Below are 20,450 nucleotides of genomic sequence, written 5' to 3' on the forward strand. Positions count from 1 at the left end.
ATTGTCATGAGCCAAATGCCAGGAAAGATTCGTAAGCTCTCCGCGCGGAGCGCCGGTGTATAAACGGCCTGTCGAAACTGTCGAAAGGCTAAATGTCGTATTTACTTATTTTACCAACGAGATTTTCATATGTTTCGCCACTATCTTCGGTCTGCCGTATTCTTGAATCGGTGTGAGATTACAGGAACAGCTTGAGCCCTGGAAGACATAACCAACGGCCGAAAGAATCCACTTTTAAGGCGGTCGCATCACGTACTGGTAGGCGTTCCTGTCATTTTGCTTCCCTCCGTCTGTATTAATTTCTCGAAATTTTCGACAACAATGCGTAGCCTAGCTTCCTCCCCGGAACGAACTGATCGTATTCGACGTACGTGCAATTCGCGTTCGATATTTTCAAATATGCTTCGAATTTTAAACAGTTGCGGAAAGTGACATATACGATCGAACTTCTTTTTGTTTAAAAGGACCAATTAACGTATTGCTCGCACATTTACAGAAAAGCGTATGAACAATTAAAATGGCATGCTACTTGGTGTATTATTATTTTTTTATTAATCTTATTTACAACAGGAGGGGCGATGTTCGCCAAAAAGAAGAAGAAACCACAGATATCCACTCCCACAAACTTTGAACATCGTGTACATACTGGATTTGACAAGCGGGAGGGAAAGTTTATCGGACTCCCGTTGCAATGGGCCTCTATTGTGGGAAACAATCAAATATTGAAGTCCACCAACCGTCCGTTGCCCTTGGTGGACCCCAGCGAAATAACACCCACAGAAATACTTGACTTGAAGACCATTGTTCGAGGTCACAATGATCTTAAAGCAAGGATATCGTTCAGCGATAAGACCACAGAAAATGGACTACCTAAGACTAGCACAGTCGCTAGATCAAATTCCCTTCGTTCTTCTAGCCCACCAAGACTCAGGCGAGATTACAGGTGATTCTATTTTTGCGTATAGAATATAGTAAATGTTTACATTTCTTTTGTTTACATCTTTGCTTGTATTTCCATAGGCATAATAGTAATCTACCACCTTCTGTACCAGAAGGTCAGGAAGTACCACCTAATGCTAATCAAATACAAGGATACACTAATTTTGGGAAGCAACATAATTATGTTGATAAGCTACGTCAAAATTCACCTAGTGTCACAACTGGACTGAATCCTAATGTACAAAATATGATTCCTAATCTCCAGAATCTCAATCCGAATATGCAATCGTCTCCAAATTTAACTCAAACTGGATTGAACGCTCCAAATTTATCTTTGAACTTCCAAAATTTAAGTCCCATTATAAATCCACAGAACCCCGTGTCAAATCCAAGCACTCCTCAACTGGCAGAACCTGATTTTCATAGACTTAACTCTCAAATAACAATGTCTGGTCAATACAATGGAAGCATTCCAGTAAGCAATTTTTCACTCTGCTCTATACTTGTAGCATGAAATTACAATAATTACAAGTTTAATATTTTCTGACTAGGTGACGAATACAGAGTCATCTGCAAGAGACCAACAGGCAGCTCCAAACGTTATTTTACATAAGATACAACCTAAGATTTCACCAGTAGGATCTATAGCTTCTCAACGGCCGCTAAGCCAATTAAGTTCACATAACATCAATAAATATTCGCAAGCGTATAGTATGCAAGACAACTCGTCGATCCTACAATCCCAAATGAAGAAGCCCATCGAGGTGTCTCAATCGATGCATAATCTGTCCAAGTCAAACTTGCCGTCCTCCGGAAGTAGTTCGACTCCGGATCAAAATCAAAACATGAAGAGCGCCTTATCTTCGGGTAATTTGGCAGTTGGTTCGAGTTCAAGTGCCTCTACCAAACAAACAGCGGCAGAACAAAGGCTTACGCATGAACAATTTCGAGCAGCTTTGCAGATGGTGGTAAGCAAAAAAGAAAAAAAAATAAGAGCATAAGATTGGCTGTGAACTCAAACTACAGATACTAAATTTTCTTTTAGGTAAGTCGAGGTGATCCAAGAGAGAATCTGGAAAATTTCCTCAAGATCGGCGAAGGTAGTACTGGAACGGTGTGTATAGCAACAGAAAAGAATACAAACCGGCAAGTGGCGGTGAAGAAGATGGACTTAAGGAAGCAGCAGAGGCGAGAGTTACTTTTCAATGAGGTGGTTATCATGAGAGATTATCACCATCCGAATATTGTCGAAATGTACGATAGTTTCCTGGTGGACGACGAATTGTGGGTCGTGATGGAGTACCTTGAGGGAGGTGCTCTCACAGATATTGTTACGCATTCTCGCATGGATGAAAGCCAGATAGCTACCGTATGCTCCCAGTGCCTTAAACCACTTGCATATCTACACTCTCAAGGTGTCATTCACAGGGATATAAAATCCGACTCTATATTGCTTACGGCTGACGGTAGGGTAAAGTTATCTGATTTCGGATTTTGCGCCCAAGTATCGCAAGAATTACCCAGGCGAAAGTCCCTTGTGGGCACACCATATTGGATGAGCCCTGAAGTTATTTCTAGGTGCAGTACAATTTTAGAATATTTTCTATTTATTTTCCTATTCAATTAGAAATTACATACGAATATCCTACGTTTCAGGTTACCATACGGTCCCGAGGTAGACATTTGGTCATTAGGTATAATGATCATCGAGATGGTCGACGGTGAACCACCGTTTTTCAACGAACCTCCTTTGCAAGCCATGAGACGTATTAGAGACATGCCTCCGCCGAAGCTAAAAAATTCTCATAAAGTAAGTTGCAAGGTGAATGATGTCCGAGAAAGAGACCCAGTTTTTTATATCATTAGTAGGCGTTGTTGCTCTTCATTTCGACAGGGCCAGAGCAGTACCTAGTACGGGAACCTTTAATTACGCCTGAACTAAGAGGACGATTGGTTAATTCGATTATCATTTACAGGTTAGTCCACGGCTTCAAGGCTTTCTCGAAAGAATGCTTGTCCGTGATCCAGCACAGAGAGCTACGGCAACGGAATTATTGCAACATCCGTTCCTCAGACAAGCTCAAAGTCCAAGCATCTTGATTCCGTTAATGAGGGGTTCCAGGCATACAAATTGTTGACAAGTCGATGATAAGAAGTATGAGTGTGGTAACTGATTTATTAACACAGATGTCGGTCTGCAAGTAACCGTGTCTACGGTCACGCGTTGAATGTTTTGTTATATACTAAACTGTAGAATAATGCTCCGCGAGATTTATTCGCCAGTCTATCGAGCTTCCCCGACGCTATCCTGGTTGTTAAAAAACCTAAGACTTATCTTCATCAGAAGCGAAAAATCTTTGATATGTCTGTCATTTACTGCCGCGGTTTGCTGTTAGGAATGATAAGAGGAGAGCGAGATGCCCATATCGTTAACAGCACAGCTGTACAATATGCAAGTGTCCAAGAACATTCGAGTGGCCTTTGTTAGATAATCTTACATTCCAGTGGGGCCTTACCTTAAAAGTGTTATGTTAAGAATTTACGAATGTCTGTGTTGCCTGTGATGGGCATTGTCGTCATGAAAAGTATTTTTATATCGAGTTATTTAAAAATAATATTGTACCACTAAGTGCCTTCGTAATGAGCACCGTTTCATCTTTCGATTTAAGCGTGTTACTTAAACTTGATAGCAGTTTTACTGTACCTCGTCTGCCTGCCGCCTTATTTTAATTAGCATCACGATAACATCTTCGCAAACGCTGCTATTACGCTTGTACTTAAGGTCACAATCGAATAGTCATATTTAATTCGAAAGCGTGTAACGCGAATTCGAGCACCAAACATAGATGAGAAGGCAGTAATGTGTTGTGTCAACGATCCACCTTTTGTTTTTCTTTTTTTTTTAAATTAGTGCTTACGTTTAATTTATTTGACTTTTACAAACAAAAATTGCTGCAAGCATACGAAAGCTCGTTCAACTTCTAGAGACTGATGCATTTGCGGTAATCAAGTATTGCGACGAAGTGATTGATATTACTGAAAGTATTTTAAATTTAACGTTTTTTAACAATTCAATATGTAGAATTATTACTACTGAACAAAAGAGAATGTTAAGTTTGAAAATATGCTAGACACCGAGTACCGTTACAGAATTCTGAGCAGAACTTACGAATTTGGTCTCTTGAGATCCGCATTCAATTATAAGTATCGTACGATAATCTAGCAAAAAATGTCAAGCTACTAATCATTCTTTGTAAGAATGTCTTAGACCGAATCGTAATCGTATAGAATGCCATTTATTTAAATCAGGTAAGACATAAAAAATAAGACGGGTGAAAGCCATCGATGAATTAAGCAATTATGGATATATAAAGTACACTTAACAATAGAATATTTACAAGATGTAGATATTACTAAATACTGTCTCAAAGTTATGTAAATGTTATTACGCATGTAGGAACAGCTGACTAAATATCTCACATTTGTAACAGATAAAAGTATCTCAGTCAGTTGTGTATGAAACAAATAACGTACAAAGAAATTGTTGTATATTCGTTTATACGCAAAGCAATTGCATTGCTGCGCGAGTAAACGCGATAATACAGTAGAATGTCAAACTGAAAAGTAACATGGAAACGTATAATAAGAAAATAGAAAAAATGTTTACTATGAAAATCTCTTGTTTGTTATGTAAATACGGTATTTCATTGAAAATTTGTAAAGGGTTCTGTACGCATCTACTCAAAAGTTTTGGCAAATAGAACAGGATATTATGCTTTTAAAATATGGAAGAAAATAACGAAACATAGGGAGAGAGTACAACTATAAAATGTTGAATGTTTAGCATAATTCAGCATGGCTGTTCAGAATCGCGATTTTCAGTGAGTTACTGTAACTCGTTTGTTAAAATACAAGTTGAATATACATTAAAGAATACAAAGTATACAAAAATGTTTCCATTCCAAAATAATCGCGTGGGAAACAGAAGAAGACTATTATCTAACAGTTACGACATTCGACATGTATGTTATGTATACTGTACAGTAGTACAGAATTTCAACGATGTTTCGTTCTCCTATTGCATATTTAGCCTTGTTATTGACAACAAGCAATGTTTTCATTATTTAACATTCAGATGTCGAATGTATTACAAATTTCTGATTACATTCGAATCACGTTACAGTCACGTTGGAGATCAACCTCGACATTCGTAATAACCATCGCAACATTTACAGAGTGTTTTATTAAACTGCGCGTTTGAATATATATGAGGTGTGAAAGGTTAACTGCTTCAACACTTGCGAGTGGATTATTCGCATCGGAATCAGAAAAATATCGAAGCATCGCAAAAATTTTCGTGGATAGATGAAGATAGACGTAGTACGAATATTAGTTTTTATTTTATTCTCAAATGTGATTAATATTTAAATTAGAAAACATAAAACTTTCAGAACAAGAACTGAATTACAATAATTACGACAGCCTGTACTTCCATTTTACAAAAATGGGGCCGTTGCACAAATGGGGAATGTATCATAAACGTGCACATGAAATTGTAGACATGTAGATGTTTCGAAGTCTGGAAGAACCTAATTCGATTTAAACAATTCTGTAGTCTGCGTTGCGCGAGACGCGGTATTGCCAATTAAAACAAACCGCGATCATATTTTTCCAGTGTACAAAAGCAAAAGCGGTTGCCAAATGTGGGGTTAGTTGCTAAGTAGTTTAACGTGTCGCGCCGAAGCACGCGAAATATTTATACTTCCTGCAAGATGACGTAAGAATTTTCGATATCAGCGAGCATGGAACAATTTGAAAAAAAGAAATACGAAACCGGTAACGACCCGTACGCGCAGGATCAACTGGTTCGTTTCAATTCTCGCGTCTCGAACGGCGCAAACGCAGATACGAATTTCCAGACCACAATTCGGATCAAAAAATACTGCAATACCATTAGCTGATTGGTAAAATACGACGAGCCTCCGTTTGACCGAATCGACCTTCTCATTATGCTCGAGCATCGGCGCCACTGACGTCTCCCGACAATTTAGCAGGTTAACCGGGGGTTTTCTTATTAATCGCATCATGGAAGAAAGAGGAACGTTACGTGGTAACGCTTAAAGAAAAAAAAGGAACATCGTCTCGAACGAAGAAGAAGAAGAAGTAGTAGGCAAGTAGCAGCATCCAGAGGAATTTTTCTTGGCTCGTGTTACGCGATGTTTGCAGAAGCATTCGATGGAATATTAAAGGAAACGCATTCCCAAAGAGTGGCGACCGTTCCGAGTATGCGGCTTCGAAGGTGATAGGAAAAAACCGTGCTGTGCTTGGTGTGTGTAAAACACAGGCGCGCACATATACGAATGCACATCCAGTGCGTTGAATGCGTGCTGCGAAGCTGCATGCCGGTTCGCCTCTGCGTTCCTGCTCGTCTGCACGTATCCGTTCCGAAATGCGTGCACGCATCACACCATAAATTCTTGTAGGCTCGAAACGTAACGAATTCCTGCGTCATATTCGCGAGGAGAAATTACGCGGCCGGTACAGGCAGAAGATGTATAGTTCGAGGAAGGAAATAATTCCATAGATCGATACGCCTTGTGTAATGGATGTGCAATTAACGTTCGGGAAAACCTTAATTATTCACATGCAACAAATAGCAAGCAGAGGCAAGAATGATGAAAAATGTACGGAATTAAGAAGCAGAAATAGCAAGGCATAAATGTATGTGTACACATCGATTCTCTGGTAGCATTCCCGTGCCAGCCAATAGAAAGCCGGCTACGCGGAGGCTCGACTCGAGTCGACCTCGACTCGTGGCACGTTCGCCTTTCAAGAAAAGCGTGACGAACGAATTTGCATGACTGTTGCGTCATTCTGTATCAACGGCTAACTGTTATTTTTGTGTCTATTCGTGTACGCACGTACCCCACCCACTCGCACACAGCCACACACACACGCAACATCCACGCAGCACGCACACACGCAATTATCATTTTCGTCGAAACACGTGAGTATTGCTGCATCCCCCACCATTTCACGCGAGTGAATTGATTTGGAAAAAGCACGCAATCGGACTGTACCTTGCTTCATCTTCTCTGACGCGGCAGTTTTTACAGGTTCCTCTCGGTTTCCTTTCTCTAACTATATGTATACAGGTCTGTGTATGTGTCTTAATAACTCGCTAGGCTTTTACCGGAACGACTGCCGGTTGTTTATTCATGTGTATACGACTGTAAAACGCACGGACACTTAAAAATACATAGATACGAAGACGTCGACGATTTTCAATGCGGCTTTGAACGTTCTGTAGCCAGTGAACTCGGAAACTCGGGCGGAGTTTCGAAATCGAAGTCAACCGTGACTTAGCCGTTGGAACATTCAACGGTTATCCAAGACGAGGTTGATTAATTTTCTTAATTGTTCGCTATTGTACGAGATAAGTACATACTAGGAGCTATATCTATTTCATCGCACCGTGGCCCGATGCTTCACAATTTATTTTTCAGTTACTTTGAACTTAATCATGATCGGGAGATATATGTATAATGATATCGACTGAACGATGAACAGGCATCGTCATCGGACGGGTTAAGCAATCTCTACGTCGATGAGCTTACACGCGAAAATACCGATCGTTGCTGCAATTATGCCGATGCAGCATATCGTCGGCATCGTCTCGTGGATTTTTTTTATTGTAATCGATCGATCGATCGTTTGCGAATTTGATCCAAAGTCCATCATACACCGATGGCATCGATAACACGTTGACGTTCAGAAAATCCCCGATAATATCTCGTTAATACATCTGTCTGTGACATTCTACGAATGGATTTTGATCCGTCAACCGACAACTTTTTCGATACCCGAACACACCCATTCTGATAAAACGACGGTCCGATAACGGCGACGTGATTTATTCCTCATAGAACGCAGGTGGGCGAAACGTAATCGAATCGTTATCTGCAAGAAGAGCGTGAGTGTCGAAAAAATGAAAAAAATGCTAAAAGGTTCGCGAATAAAAGGAACACGCAGTTTTCACTTTTTTTTTTTTAAATGTAGACTCTATCGAGTCGAACAAGGTTCCAGGTAACTCCACGCCCTAATTGTCATCGATTCACGATCGATCGCGATAGTCAATTATTGAAATAAATAATATGATAAACAGATCGTTGGAAGATAGTTGACGCGTTTCGCTTGGTTGGTTAACAGGACGAGAGACGGGTAGACGAAATTCGGAGAGAAGGAAGAAGGAAGGAGGAGGAGTACCGGTGGAGAATCCGAAGACAGGGTAGCTCGGGTAGGAATGCGGGGCATCGGGAGGGGGGGAGCGAAGAGGGGGACATTAGATGTGGGCACGGAAAGGTGGAGGGTAAGTGGATAGAGCGCAGAGAAAGAGGGTAGAGAGGAAAGAAGAGGTGTGGCGGTAACCGGCGAGGTCATAAATACACAGAGGCAATGTTGTACCCTTCTACAACCGGATTGGTCGAGCCTCCGGTCGAGCCTCCGATGACGACGTAACGCCAGCCGGACGGCAAGCAAGCCGGGGGATACGATGGTGGGAAAAGGAGGAAACGAGGCGAACGAGACAGCATGTCGGTAACAACGCTGGCGGAACAGAGACGAAACACGGTCGACGGGCAAACAGGGAACAGAGAGGAGAAGAAAGGAGCGACCTTCGAGCATTCGGACCGCGATTACGTGCCCCGTCGCGTGCCTCGACGAGGCTCGCCAGAGTCGAACCGTGCGGAGCCTAAACCGCTCCACGATCATTTATCACCTAAGCTTTTCGATGAAATTTATAGCGGCGTCGCCAGGTTTCATTACGAATGCAAATTTAAATGGACGCGCACGCGCGACCGTCGGCGCGCCAAACCGGGGATTGAATAATCTTTGTAGCTCCGAAGAGATCGCGTGATCTGGTAATCCGTCGATCGACGCGTCGGGACGGAATGCACTTTGCGCTTTGGGATTACTGGCTAAGAATCGTGCATTTTGCCGCGACGTATCGCTCGAACAGAAATTCTTTCGCCGTGGTTCCGTAGGGTATTTCAGACGTCTTGGAAAAACAAGCCACGGTGGATCCTGTTTCGTAGGAGCTAGGAACGTAATCGCGTCTACTATGATCTTTCGTTGCTGGAGATAGAGGGGAGATCTTGATGGATGGAGATCGGGAATGGAGTACGTTCCGAGGAAACGGACTTTCTTTTGCCGGTAATGATCGCGCGAGGCAGCGCGAGTTAGCGTTTCGTTCGAAATCGAGGTTGAACGAAACCTTGCTTCGAAACCGCCTAACGCGACGAGGATTCTGACGCGTCGGGTCCGGCAATACTTGGAATTCTGCTTAGGGAAACGGGAGAAAAGGTTGGCTTATACAAGGGACGGGGGTCGGAGAGGGCGAGGAGGAGAGAAGGGTGTACGAGAAGAAACGTGGATACAGGAAAAAAGGAAAGCTGGTCAGTTTCGTCCCCGTGATTATTTTCCCATCCGTTGGATGGACCACTCCTGCTGGCACAGGGGGCAACGATTGCTCTGCTTCACCCAGAGAGACATACAGCAGTAGTGGAAAGAATGATTGCACTCTCCCCAAACGACCACGCAGTCCTGTTGCCGACCGTAGAAGTCCTTCTTGCTCTCCGCCTGGCACCGCAGACATGCGTCTGAAAATTAAAAACGGATCGGATGGTGAACCGAGGCCGAGTTTCACTTATCCACTAGTTGCCTGCGCGCCAGACAAGTTCGATTCACTATTTATATCAGCTTTTATTATTTACGCAAGCTCGAAGCTATGTATTTCTTTTATCGATTGCAGCCTGCGCGAGGTTGCCTGCAACCTCTCTCAATCATCCGCGGCCCTGTAATTTTTTTATTCCGGTAAGTTGTACGTAGACAGTAACATTAGAGAATGTAACAGCGACGCGCGTACTAGAAACGTTTCTCGTCAGAATTTCATATCGTTTGCGTATCGTGCAGGCACAAAAAAGAAACAAGATGCACGGATCGGAAGCTTTCGATTCGTCACCGCGACCGCCGTGCCGTTCCAGCGGACACCTATTCTGGACACATTCCTTCAACTTTGTCTAATGGGAACGGATCAGAGCCAGCAACAATCCGCTACAACCGGTTTATCAGACAGAAGAATTCCCTCGGCGATGCACTTAGTCGAATTCCGAATTAGGGTCTGATATCTCCGGGACCCCGAAGAAGCTAGCCCCAGCGATCCTGGTGGAACACCGTGGTAAAATTCCTCTCGCGGACGTGCACCCGGAAGCCTCGAAGCATTCGAATTCCACCGAATTCGAGAGGACAAACAAGACGTTGGGCATTCCATTGAAACCGAGGGGAGAAAGATCGAGACGATCCCGGCAGATGGGAGATATAAAGATTGTTGGAGGACACGGTTTCGATTGACGACGACGACAACGACGACGACGGCGACGCGTAAGAAGAGGAAGACGACAGCCAGAGGCAAAGAAACAATTCGCCCGGATTAATCGACGACGATCGGCGGCGATCTAAGGGGTTGGTTCTATTTGACCCCTACCGGGGGATCGGAGCAAATGTGTCAGCCGTGCCCCCAAGTCTTGAGTGAGCAGGGCATCGGGCCAATTCCGAGGAACGAGACGGCGACATCACGCGACGCGACGATCGAGCGTACGCACGCGCCTCGGTTACTAGCTTGTGTCGGAATCGAGACGAACCCGGCCGCGTTCTAGAGCATTCTTTGCCCGTTGTATCGGTCGCCGTTCGTCGCGTTGCTCGTCCGTTTCCTCGCGGCAAGAGTGCCTCCGATAAACGGAGCCGAGCCGGAATCGTTCGCGTTCCTCGCCGCGCGAGTCCTTCTCTTCCTCTCGCGCGATCCTCCCATTCGTTGCTCCTGAATCGACCCGATGCATACCTCTCTCGCCGGGAAACAGGATTTATCGACGATTCCGCGATTAGAAATAAATTCGAGTAGGATCAATCGCGGTTGATTGCAGTACCGGGAATAATTTATCGGCCGAACGTATCGCGATAATACCACACCAATTTTACGGTCGGCCACTGCGTGCACGCTGATGAAATTGCGATAGCTATCATGTTGCGATAGTTATACTCGTACAGACCATCGACTACCGCCCGGACGACGCTGCAATCGCCCCGATCCCGATATGTTACGCGCGCCGATTTTCGGCCTGGAACAGGCCTGTTTAACGCGAAAGTGCGCCCAGCCTGTTCTCTGCTTGGTTCTACTCGCCTTTGGGAAATATGACTTTCAATCTGCATTGTGCAGCAAAGTCTTGTTCCATCGGAACCGCGGATGTTTGCGCGTCGGAAAAACGTTCTTGGTGTCGTCTCTACGGAATAGATTCCGCATAAAATCTGCAGTCTAATTGTCGCACTGTACAGAACTTCTATTTCGGTCCGCGTTACCGAGCAAACATTCAAACGATGATTTCGTATTATGCACGTGAGACAGCATATTTTACATGTTCAGACGCGTTCAGACTTAATTGTCTCACTGTTTCCTTAATTAGAGCCGTTTCTTTATCGATCGCGCCATCTGTGTTTACACAATAGTCGGTCAAGCGCGCGAGCGGGTCGACGAATGTTTGAATTGTTTCGAAATTTTTTTTGGAACGCGAGAAGAACGGTCGACGTCGATCCCCGTGAACTTCGTCCGAAAAATCTAGCCGGGTCCATATCGGTGACCCCGGTGTCGCGATTTTATCAGCGTAATTAATAGCGTTTACTATTTGCATGAACGGGCACGATTATGGACAAAGTTTCGATGGACTGGCGTCTGTCATAGTCATGGCCGAGACGTTGATAACGATATCAGCGGCTTAGTAACCATATTGCTGACCAGTTAATTCTATATAAAGAAACTCCTCGAGTTTCGACCGTGCATACGCATTTTCAATTCTCCGCCGGTTTGTCCGGAAGGAATTCTGACGCGAAGTAGATCTTTCGAGTAGCCGCGTCCTCTCCCCCCCCCCCCCCCTCCCCCACGCGTCAGCGTGGCGCCCGCGGAATTTTATCGAGTCTCGAAACTGCCAGGTAATTTTCCTTTGTCGCCGCTAACGATTCGTTTCATCGATTAACCTCTATCGATCATCGTAGTTGACCGTGTTCCGTGATGTAACGATACGCGACAATTGCCGGGTTACTCCGCGAGGCGGAGAAGAACCGGACTTATGGAGGGCGAGAAAGGAGCGGTCCACGGACAGTTATGGTCGTTTCTCTGATCGATCATCTGGATATCGACGTTTCAGGGCCGAAATCGCGTTTTTCTAAACTCGCACGGAATTATGCAACGGTGCATCGAAAACGCGACGGCGCACACGGCTCGCAACAGATAATCGAACGTGGAAAGATAGCGTATTGATACTGTTTAACTTTTTTAGTACCTCATTATACGCGGAAGTGGTTTTAAAGATGTTAATGATCTTTTTCTACTGTATTTGAAAAAAGCTGCATATTTTTCCGCGCATATCCAGCGATTATTTCTTGCAAAGAATTGAAACTCTCGCGGGTGGTCCCACAGTCGGCGCAAATATTTTCGCGGATTGGCGTAAAAGAATTGCGGTTCGGCAATTTCGAAGATTCGGTATCGTTTGTGCAAGTACTGCAAATAATATTTCGCTTACGTTTATATGCTGTTGCACTGTATACCTCTTTTATCGCGCGGCTATTTTTAAGAATACATTTACGTCGATGATAGTTTCCAATGTCTTTCGGCATAATACATGTATCCATACGTAAGCAAGCATTGAAATTACCAAATAGTAGCAGTACGTTATGTGAAAGTAATATCTAGACTGCGGATCTTTATGCAAAATAAATGTTACCTTCGTATTCGATTGCATCGTAGATGAGGCAAATAAAAATGTCTTTCTTGATTCAATAATTTCAGCGAGCTAGAAATAATAGATGCCCATAAATTCTTCCAATATTTTCATCGTTTGAAATTTCACCTTTTTATTATAAACGCATCGAATCCGCAGTCTAGTAACATCGTTGATGCGGCGAAAGAATTGTCACCCGTACGAGGCAAAAAAAGTTGGGAATGTTGTGAGAATCTGTTGTACAATCTCGATTGTAAATTCCGGACCGCCAGGGATGAGCCGAACGCGTGGGTTTCCGCAGATAAGGGGATTTTAGTGCTCAATTAATCGGCAGTTACGTGGCACCGGGGTCAAGTTCAGAAACGCGTTAATTGTCTCTCGCGATAACTCCAGAAATCTCGTCCCACGTGAGCCCGTTATCAAAAGAAGATGACGCATCCTTGGGTCTATCTGTGTATACCCGGGGTACATATTCTCCGTGAACCGTGTAGGAACTCGATTTTTCAATTGACCGTTTCTTTTTTTCTGGCCCGGGAGCAAAGTTGATACCGGGTCGCGCGGCGGCTGATTATTCAAACGCGCAGAACCACGATCACAGGCCGCGGTGTGAAAAAGAAAAACATTATTTTCCGTCCGATGTTTTCAAGGAGCTGTGTAAACATTGCGCGTTAGAAGATCGACCTCTGCGTCAGAGGTGTCACCTGGAAAGGTGTTTTGCGCGTCGATACGGAACGCGTCTCGGACGTCGGATCGGCGACGTAGAAAAAAAAATCGGATCGTTATCCGATTCGAGTCGAGGATCCTCGAAAGAATTTCAACCCGGACCGGGTGCGAGATTGTTTATCGTTTCACGGACGAAGAAGCAACGTGCCGCTCGGCGACACGCGTTGTAACACGCGTAATACAACGCTCGTCTTACCTGGAATCGATGAAGCGATACGAATTTCTTCGAATGGAATCGGTTCTAGATTCGTTAAACGAAATTCCTAGACATCGATTCATCGTGCCATCGATTCGAAAGTCATTTCCGGGCTTATCGGTGTAATGGGAAACTTGTAAGATCAACGGTCTGTGAGTCAATTTCGACTCTCGAGGATGAAAGCTCGAGAGCTCGGCTTAAAAGATGATCCATTCGATTTTTTTCAGTTATGGAACTACGTAATAGTTATCGTCTAATCTTTTGAGACGATTTATCTCGCGATAAAGGAATATACGTGTGAATTGTATCAGGTTGGAAACTATGAAACCGGCGTTGGAATGATGTAAATTGCGCGTTTTGTTTCCATCTGGTTTCGGAGAGAAATAAAATAAAAATGGGATACAAAGACGAACAAAATTGTACGAAACGAGTAAGAAGAATACCTTTAAAATTTATAAATAAAAATATCGAGCGCATGTTACAATGAACACAGTCGCAGGCTGAACACAGACTAAACAAAAACGTCCGTTTCATATAGTTTCCAACTTAACCCTTTCCTACTTTAACCCTTTGCACACGAGTGACCCCGGGGCACCGTTGAAAATGTTGTATCACGTTCCAAGATAATTTTAATATCGTCAGAGTTTAAATGAAAAATATTATTAATAGTGTAACCGTTGTACGAATCGCAAGGCTCAATTTCATATGCATAAAATGCGCTTTGTCGCATAAAATGGAATTACTATTAAGCCAGAAAAAGTGTTTCGGATTTACGATTAAAATGCTCTCGAGTGCAAAGAGGGTTAGCTGTAAATATAAAATCATTTTTCTAACTTATAGTATTTTTATTTTGTATAACAAAATGCATTTTACGCATATGAAATTGACTCTTGGAACCCACGCAACAGTTACATTATTCGCAAGCTTTTAAATCTAAACTTTGTTAATATAAACATTATCTTAAAACGTGACGTAACGAATTTTAGTGGTGCCTCAGAGTCACCGCTCGAGTGCAAATGATTAACTGTAAATATAAAATCATTTTTCTAACTTATAGTATTTTTATTTTATACAACAAAATGCATTTTACGCATATGAAATTGACCCTTGAGACCCATGCAACAGTTACACTATTCGCAAGCTTTTAAATCTAAACTTTGTTAATATAAACATTATCTTAAAACGTGACGTAACGAATTTTCGTGGTGCCTCAGAGTCACCGCTCGAGTGCAAATGGTTAACTGTAAATATAAAATCATTTTTCTAACTTATAGTATTTTTATTTTATACAACAAAATGCATTTTACGCATATGAAATTGACCCTTGAGACCCATGCAACAGTTACACTATTCGCAAGCTTTTAAATCTAAACTTTGTTAATATAAACATTATCTTAAAACGTGACGTAACGAATTTTCGTGGTGTCTCAGAGTCACCGCTCGAGTGCAAATGGTTAACTGTAAATATAAAATCATTTTTCTAACTTATAGTATTTTTATTTTATACAACAAAATGCATTTTACGCATATGAAATTGACCTTTGAGACCCATGCAACAGTTACACTATTCGCAAGCTTTTAAATCTAAACTTTGTTAATATAAACATTATCTTAAAACGTGACGTAACGAATTTTCGTGGTGCCTCAAAGTCATCGCTCGAGTGCAAATGGTTAACTGTAAATATAAAATCATTTTTCTAACTTATAGTATTTTTATTTTATACAACAAAATGCATTTTACGCATATGAAATTGACTCTTGGAACCCACGCAACAGTTACACTATTCGCAAGCTTTTAAATCTAAACTTTGTTAATATAAACGTTATCTTAAAACGTGACGTAACGAATTTTAGTGGTGCCTCAGAGTCACCGCTCGAATACAAAGGGTTAATATTATCGAGAAATACGTAGCAATAACACGAATGCATATTGTCCAGAGAGCAGCGACGAGAGTCGAGGTCTGAATGCATCTAGGCGGTTGTACCGAGGTCCTGAAAAACTTCCGACGTCGGAGGGTTAAACGACCAAAGTTTCCACTCGGCTGGTACGCGCCGCGTTAAAAGGATCAATCTGCAACGATACAGGCGGCAAGAGAAGAATAGCAGAGAGCGACAAAAATGAAATCGCGGATGACGCAAAAGAAACCGGTTATTCTATAGCATCTTTTTCTATCTCGTTCGTCTATCCACCGGCGACGCGTGTCGCTCTAAGTTGAAAATAGTTGGCCGTCCGAGATACGTCGATTTTACGAGAGGAATTATAAATACAGGACCGTGGTGGTGTCGCTTATTTCTTTCGCACCCGCGAAAGAAAGGCCGGGACATACTTCTGGGAACCTTTTAAAAGAACAATACTGGACACTACGATCTGAAACTTCGTACAGTCGTTAACTGACATTCGGAGAGTATTCTAAAATTGTTGCAAGCAACAGTAACGATCCTCTTCGAAGTTACAGCGGTGAGAACACACATTCGGAAACAAAGTATACTGCCGGTCATTCTTCGTAACAATTTTTTAATTTGGCTGCGCGAGTATCGCATGCAGTAGAATTAAACAAACGTAATAGTAATAGTAATTACGATGATTCTACTATTCCAGGGGCTGCGAAGGATAACGTACATATGTTCCTGGAGGGGTCCTGCGACAGGAGGGCACCATGTGCACGCGTGATGTAACAGTAAGTCCGACGCAGGATATGCCAACGCCGATTTATATCTGTCTCCGTTCTATCTACCGACGTGGCGTAACATTTCAACGTTTTGTCTGTAGACGGTGTCGAACTTCAAGAAGCTGCGAAGATAAAAAGAGCGATGGGGACAGCCGATACCGAATCTTTCGATCGGATCAACGGCCGATATCGAACGGAACGAGAAAGCGAGGGGGATCTACCAGCGGACGATTCTCGCGCCCGTAGGACGATCGTGATCGAACGAGGTCGAACGACTGGAACCTTCCGCGGGAAGCTCAAAAGGCGCCGAGAGCGCATCGCCTTCGCCGCCGCGGTGCGACGGAGAACAACGCCAAGAAAGAAAGAAAGGAAGGAAGAAAGAGAAAGACAAGACAGGATCGGAGAGTCATGGCGCTTCCATTCTCCGCGCGGCACGTTTTTTCCGCTGGCCGCCGCGGGCATCTCTTGCGATCCAGATCGCGTAACCGCGTCTCGACGAGATCATCACGTAGGTGGAGCAGGACGATGCGACACGGACGGGTACAGGAATATACGTGGAGCTCGTGTAAATTGTTTCGCGCGTTGTTCTCTATCCTGTCCTTTCGATAGATTCGCGTGAGAAGCGGCAAAATGACGCGTGGCGACCCGACGGGACCCATCGCGGCACGGTGTGTCGAGTCCGAGCACCGGGTGGGGGCCAGGAGAGGCAGATGAGAAGAGGGGTGGCATGCAGCTGTAGGGTTCGTGGGCGAGGGAGTCAAGGGGCAGAGGAGGTGCCCGTGCCCCCACCAGATAGCGCGCGCCCCAGCGGCGGAGGCGGCGCTTACAGCCGCACAAGCCTCTATATAAATGCGACAAACCCCCCGATCTGATTAGCAAAGTTCCAAAACATACGTAAAAGCGCATTTCATTCATATTTCGGACAACCTGTGCGAAGCCCGAACACACGAAACCGACGTCACCGAGTGCATGTACACAAACAAAACGATCACGATCAGCACACACATATCCATCGTCTCTGTAAACTGTTGAACGAACGCTACATAGACGGATATAGGCGACGGTTGCTAGTTAGTGCCGAGGATTTGCAGCGGGTAACAACAAAAACGAAGAACAAGAGCAACAAGTAGAATAAGAAGAAGAAGAAGAAGAAGAAGAAGCAGGCGAAGAAGAGGAGAGACACATTTAAATATAGCTACTAAAACGCAATCTAGTCGTCGTGGAAACGAGTCGGATCTCGGCCGGGGACGGTTCGAAACGACGATCCACGCGGTGGACGGCGGCAGAGACATACGCTGCCGAGACACGCTGTCGCGATACACGTTGCAGGTGCGACCGGAGCACGAAAACGGCGGTTCTCGGCGAGGGCACGAGAAGAAGCCGAGGAAGAGGCCAGCAGGCCACCGACGAGCCGCGAGTGAGATGAGACGCGTCGAGCCGAGCCGCGGCTAGGACAGAACGAGAGGAGAGAGAGAGGAGGAAGCAAGGGAAGGCTGGCCGGCACGGCGCATTAGGGCGCGACACGATAAAGGGTAGCGGTGGTGAACGGTGGTACCGCTCTCAGGGACCGCTGCATAGGAAGCACGCTGGATCGTGCACGCGGCGCGGCCGCATCGCTCGTACTTTAAGACGAGAAGAACAAGTCTCCTCTGCGCAACCTCGCACCGCGAATCCAGAAAACACCGCGCGAGAAGCTTTTCCGTGAAGTCAGAAGACAGAGCAGAGCGTACGAGGATAAGGAGCCGAGAGGAGCTCGATCCTGGAAGACCCAGTTTCATTCGAGAAAGAAAGAAGACCAGACTAACCGACAGGATGTCCGGGTCTCAGAGAAGACAGATGATGAAGAAATGGCCTCTGTGCCTAGTGCCCCCTTCGAGAGCGAAGGTAAGACAATTACACACTGTTCTACTATCTCTCACGTAACATATAACCACGTATTCGACCGCTTGCAACCGACCCACCGACCAAACCGTTCTCCGCCGCCGCGTTTTCGCTTCCCGTGCCACCTAGTTCTCTGTCTCTCTTTCTCTCTCTTCTCCTTCTTCTTCTCTCTCTCTCTCTTTCTCACTATCTGTGCATCCGTCTCTCTCTTTCCCTTTTGTTCACCGACCGACTCTGTCTCGCTTTCACCGGCGTCTCTTTCCACGGTTCCGCGCTCTCGCCGGCTCGTTCCTTCTTCCCCTCCCGAGCTTCTGGAAAGTTCCATCGGTCGTCGCGTGGTCGGCATCGATTCCGATATCGAGAACGACGCCGATGCCGGTGCGAAACAACGCTTCTCTGTTTTTCCTTTTTTTCTTCTTTCGTTTTCTCTCCGCACATCTCCGGCTATGTTCCCCGTCTAGCTTTTTCGGCTTTTTCGGGTCGTTCGTTTCGTCCTCGCGGGCATCGGTGTGTGCCAATGGCGTCGCCGTTAACCCGCGGTGTTTGCACAGCTTTTGCCGCCATCGCCGTCGTCCCGCTTCCTACGTGCGTACCCGCACACGGCCGTGCCTGACCGCGCGTTGCGTCCCGTGCACGCACTCACGCTCTCACGAAACACCCGAAATTGCACCATCCCGTGAGATACCGACACACCGGCGCGCCGCCGGCTAGGCTCGTCGAACCGCGCGCGCGTCCCCGTCGGCGAAGAAGAACAGCCGCGGGAAATCGCTGGGGTCTCTCGATCGCTTTGATCTCTTCGCGCCTTGTCCCAGTTCCTGTTTTACGGTGCCGCCTGTTTCCCACTTCCGGCACGGTCTCTCACGGATGATTCCTCGTGGCGGCCGCATCACACTTCTTCTCCCGTGCCACAGTCGCCGATGCACCTCCGCGCGCATACGCACACACACATACACACGGGCACGCACACACACACACAGACATACACACGCCGAAGCAAGCCTGGGCAATATCGATCGCATGATACACACAATTAAGGCGCCAATACGCTGACAAACGTGCGACATTTTTTGCAAGAAACGCGTACATTTGTTTGCGAATTACGTATCGTTCGCGTATTGTTCGGTTCGTTAGAAGCAATTGCCGCGCGCGGATTTCCGTTCTCTGCCGCTATCTCGCAGTCATTTACACGTGCCGCGATAGTCGCGCTAGCAAAACATGTCGCATGTCAGCCCTGTAGTGCATTTGCGCCTTTACCCGCGCCGACCCGGAACGATATACGCGGACGCGAGCGCCGGTCCGCGAAACTTCGTTCCGACCCGTTATCGAACACCGAATTCTCACGGTTATATTTTTAATTCTTAATTCTACGGTAATTTAATCTTTTTTGTCATTCTCACGGTGTAATTTTTTCTTTCTTTTTTTTTTACTCGTTTCTTCCCTATTATTGTTACCAATCTCCAACCTCGCCGACCGTTAAACGGCTCGTTGTCCGTCGTCCAGAGTCGGTCCCTGTAATGGGAATCGGTTGAGCGCGGTGCCGAGTCGCAGAAGGACACGTGACCCAGCGAACAATCGTTTTCGATCGTTCCTCTCGCTGGATCGTCGTGTGTTTCCGTAGCAACCGGCCGCCCCTCCCCCCCACCACCTCTCTGGCCGCCGGGATGCGAGTCACCGAAACGCGAGGTTACGAACAGCCAAAAGAACGTGGGGAGCTCTTTTACATGTAATTTCGAAGTTTGGATTGTCTTTTAGGACTTGTCGTTGTCACCAGAATTGTCGGCCATCGTGTACCGAGCCGAAAGGTCGCCATAAGCTTTGTAATGCAAGAAACCAAGAGAATATACGTTGAATAAATGATGTTTATGCGTTACATTGATATAGTTTCTAAGTATTTTCGGACCTGCTTCCACACCATTCGCTTCACTATAACCAACGTGAAGTCGTCGACAACCGCGACGTCGTGTCTCTCCCGCAACTTCCGACGAACGTCGCGAAATAACGTCGCATTGCAATTTCGAATGTTTCCTTATAAGAAGAAGAGAAAGAGAAAGAGAGAGCGAGCGAGCGAGCGAGAGAAAGGGAGAGGGAGGGAGAGAGAGAATGCCACGCGTTCCGACGAAAATGATATACACGTGTTTGTTCGCGTATTCCGTGGATTCGCGTACGTACTTTGCACCGGCAAAGGATAGCTCTCGCCTTTACCACGTGGCTCGCGCG

General features: G+C 45.2%; 2 protein-coding genes across 7 annotated transcripts in view; one reads left to right on the forward strand and one right to left on the reverse strand.

Moving 5' to 3' along the window:
- Positions 1-40: 40 nt before the first annotated feature.
- mbt (serine/threonine-protein kinase PAK mbt) lies at positions 41-20,103 on the forward strand. 6 transcript variants are annotated; one of them, XM_076523660.1, is made up of 12 exons: positions 41-258; positions 571-943; positions 1,021-1,414; positions 1,491-1,907; positions 1,985-2,517; positions 2,596-2,749; positions 2,916-9,673; positions 9,749-9,810; positions 9,910-16,141; positions 16,283-16,361; positions 16,454-18,236; positions 19,986-20,103. In XM_076523660.1, the coding sequence occupies exons 2-7, from the start codon at positions 579-581 to the stop codon at positions 3,075-3,077; spliced, it is 2,025 nt and encodes a 674-aa protein (XP_076379775.1). In that variant the 5' UTR covers positions 41-258; positions 571-578; the 3' UTR covers positions 3,078-9,673; positions 9,749-9,810; positions 9,910-16,141; positions 16,283-16,361; positions 16,454-18,236; positions 19,986-20,103. The 6 variants fall into 6 exon arrangements, with proteins under 6 accessions (XP_076379775.1, XP_076379776.1, XP_076379772.1 ...); XM_076523661.1 differs by having other exon boundaries at positions 2,916-10,458; positions 15,622-16,141; XM_076523657.1 differs by having other exon boundaries at positions 2,916-9,810.
- The window catches only part of LOC117229139 (Regulator of cullins 2), a 48,259-nt gene continuing 34,930 nt past the window's right edge, over positions 7,122-20,450 (reverse strand). Inside the window, exon 3 of the mRNA XM_076523668.1 lies at positions 7,122-9,596. Within this exon, the coding sequence (XP_076379783.1) occupies positions 9,412-9,596 (185 nt within the window). The 3' untranslated portion in view covers positions 7,122-9,411. The remainder of the gene's footprint in view (positions 9,597-20,450) is intronic.

The sequence above is a fragment of the Megalopta genalis genome, chromosome 7 (genome assembly GCF_051020955.1).
Source record: "Megalopta genalis isolate 19385.01 chromosome 7, iyMegGena1_principal, whole genome shotgun sequence".
Lineage (NCBI taxonomy): Eukaryota > Metazoa > Arthropoda > Insecta > Hymenoptera > Halictidae > Megalopta > Megalopta genalis.

What these genes read in the sequence shown, in the direction of transcription:
- mbt (XM_076523662.1), top strand. Translation starts at nt 579, where the DNA reads ATGTTCGCCAAAAAGAAGAAGAAACCACAGATATCCACTCCCACAAAC. An exon ending in GAGCAGCTTTGCAGATGGTG is followed by an intron (nt 1,908 to 1,984) that starts GTAAGCAAAAAA and finishes ATTTTCTTTTAG; the next exon opens with GTAAGTCGAGGTGATCCAAG. An exon ending in AGCTAAAAAATTCTCATAAA is followed by an intron (nt 2,750 to 2,915) that starts GTAAGTTGCAAG and finishes TATCATTTACAG; the next exon opens with GTTAGTCCACGGCTTCAAGG.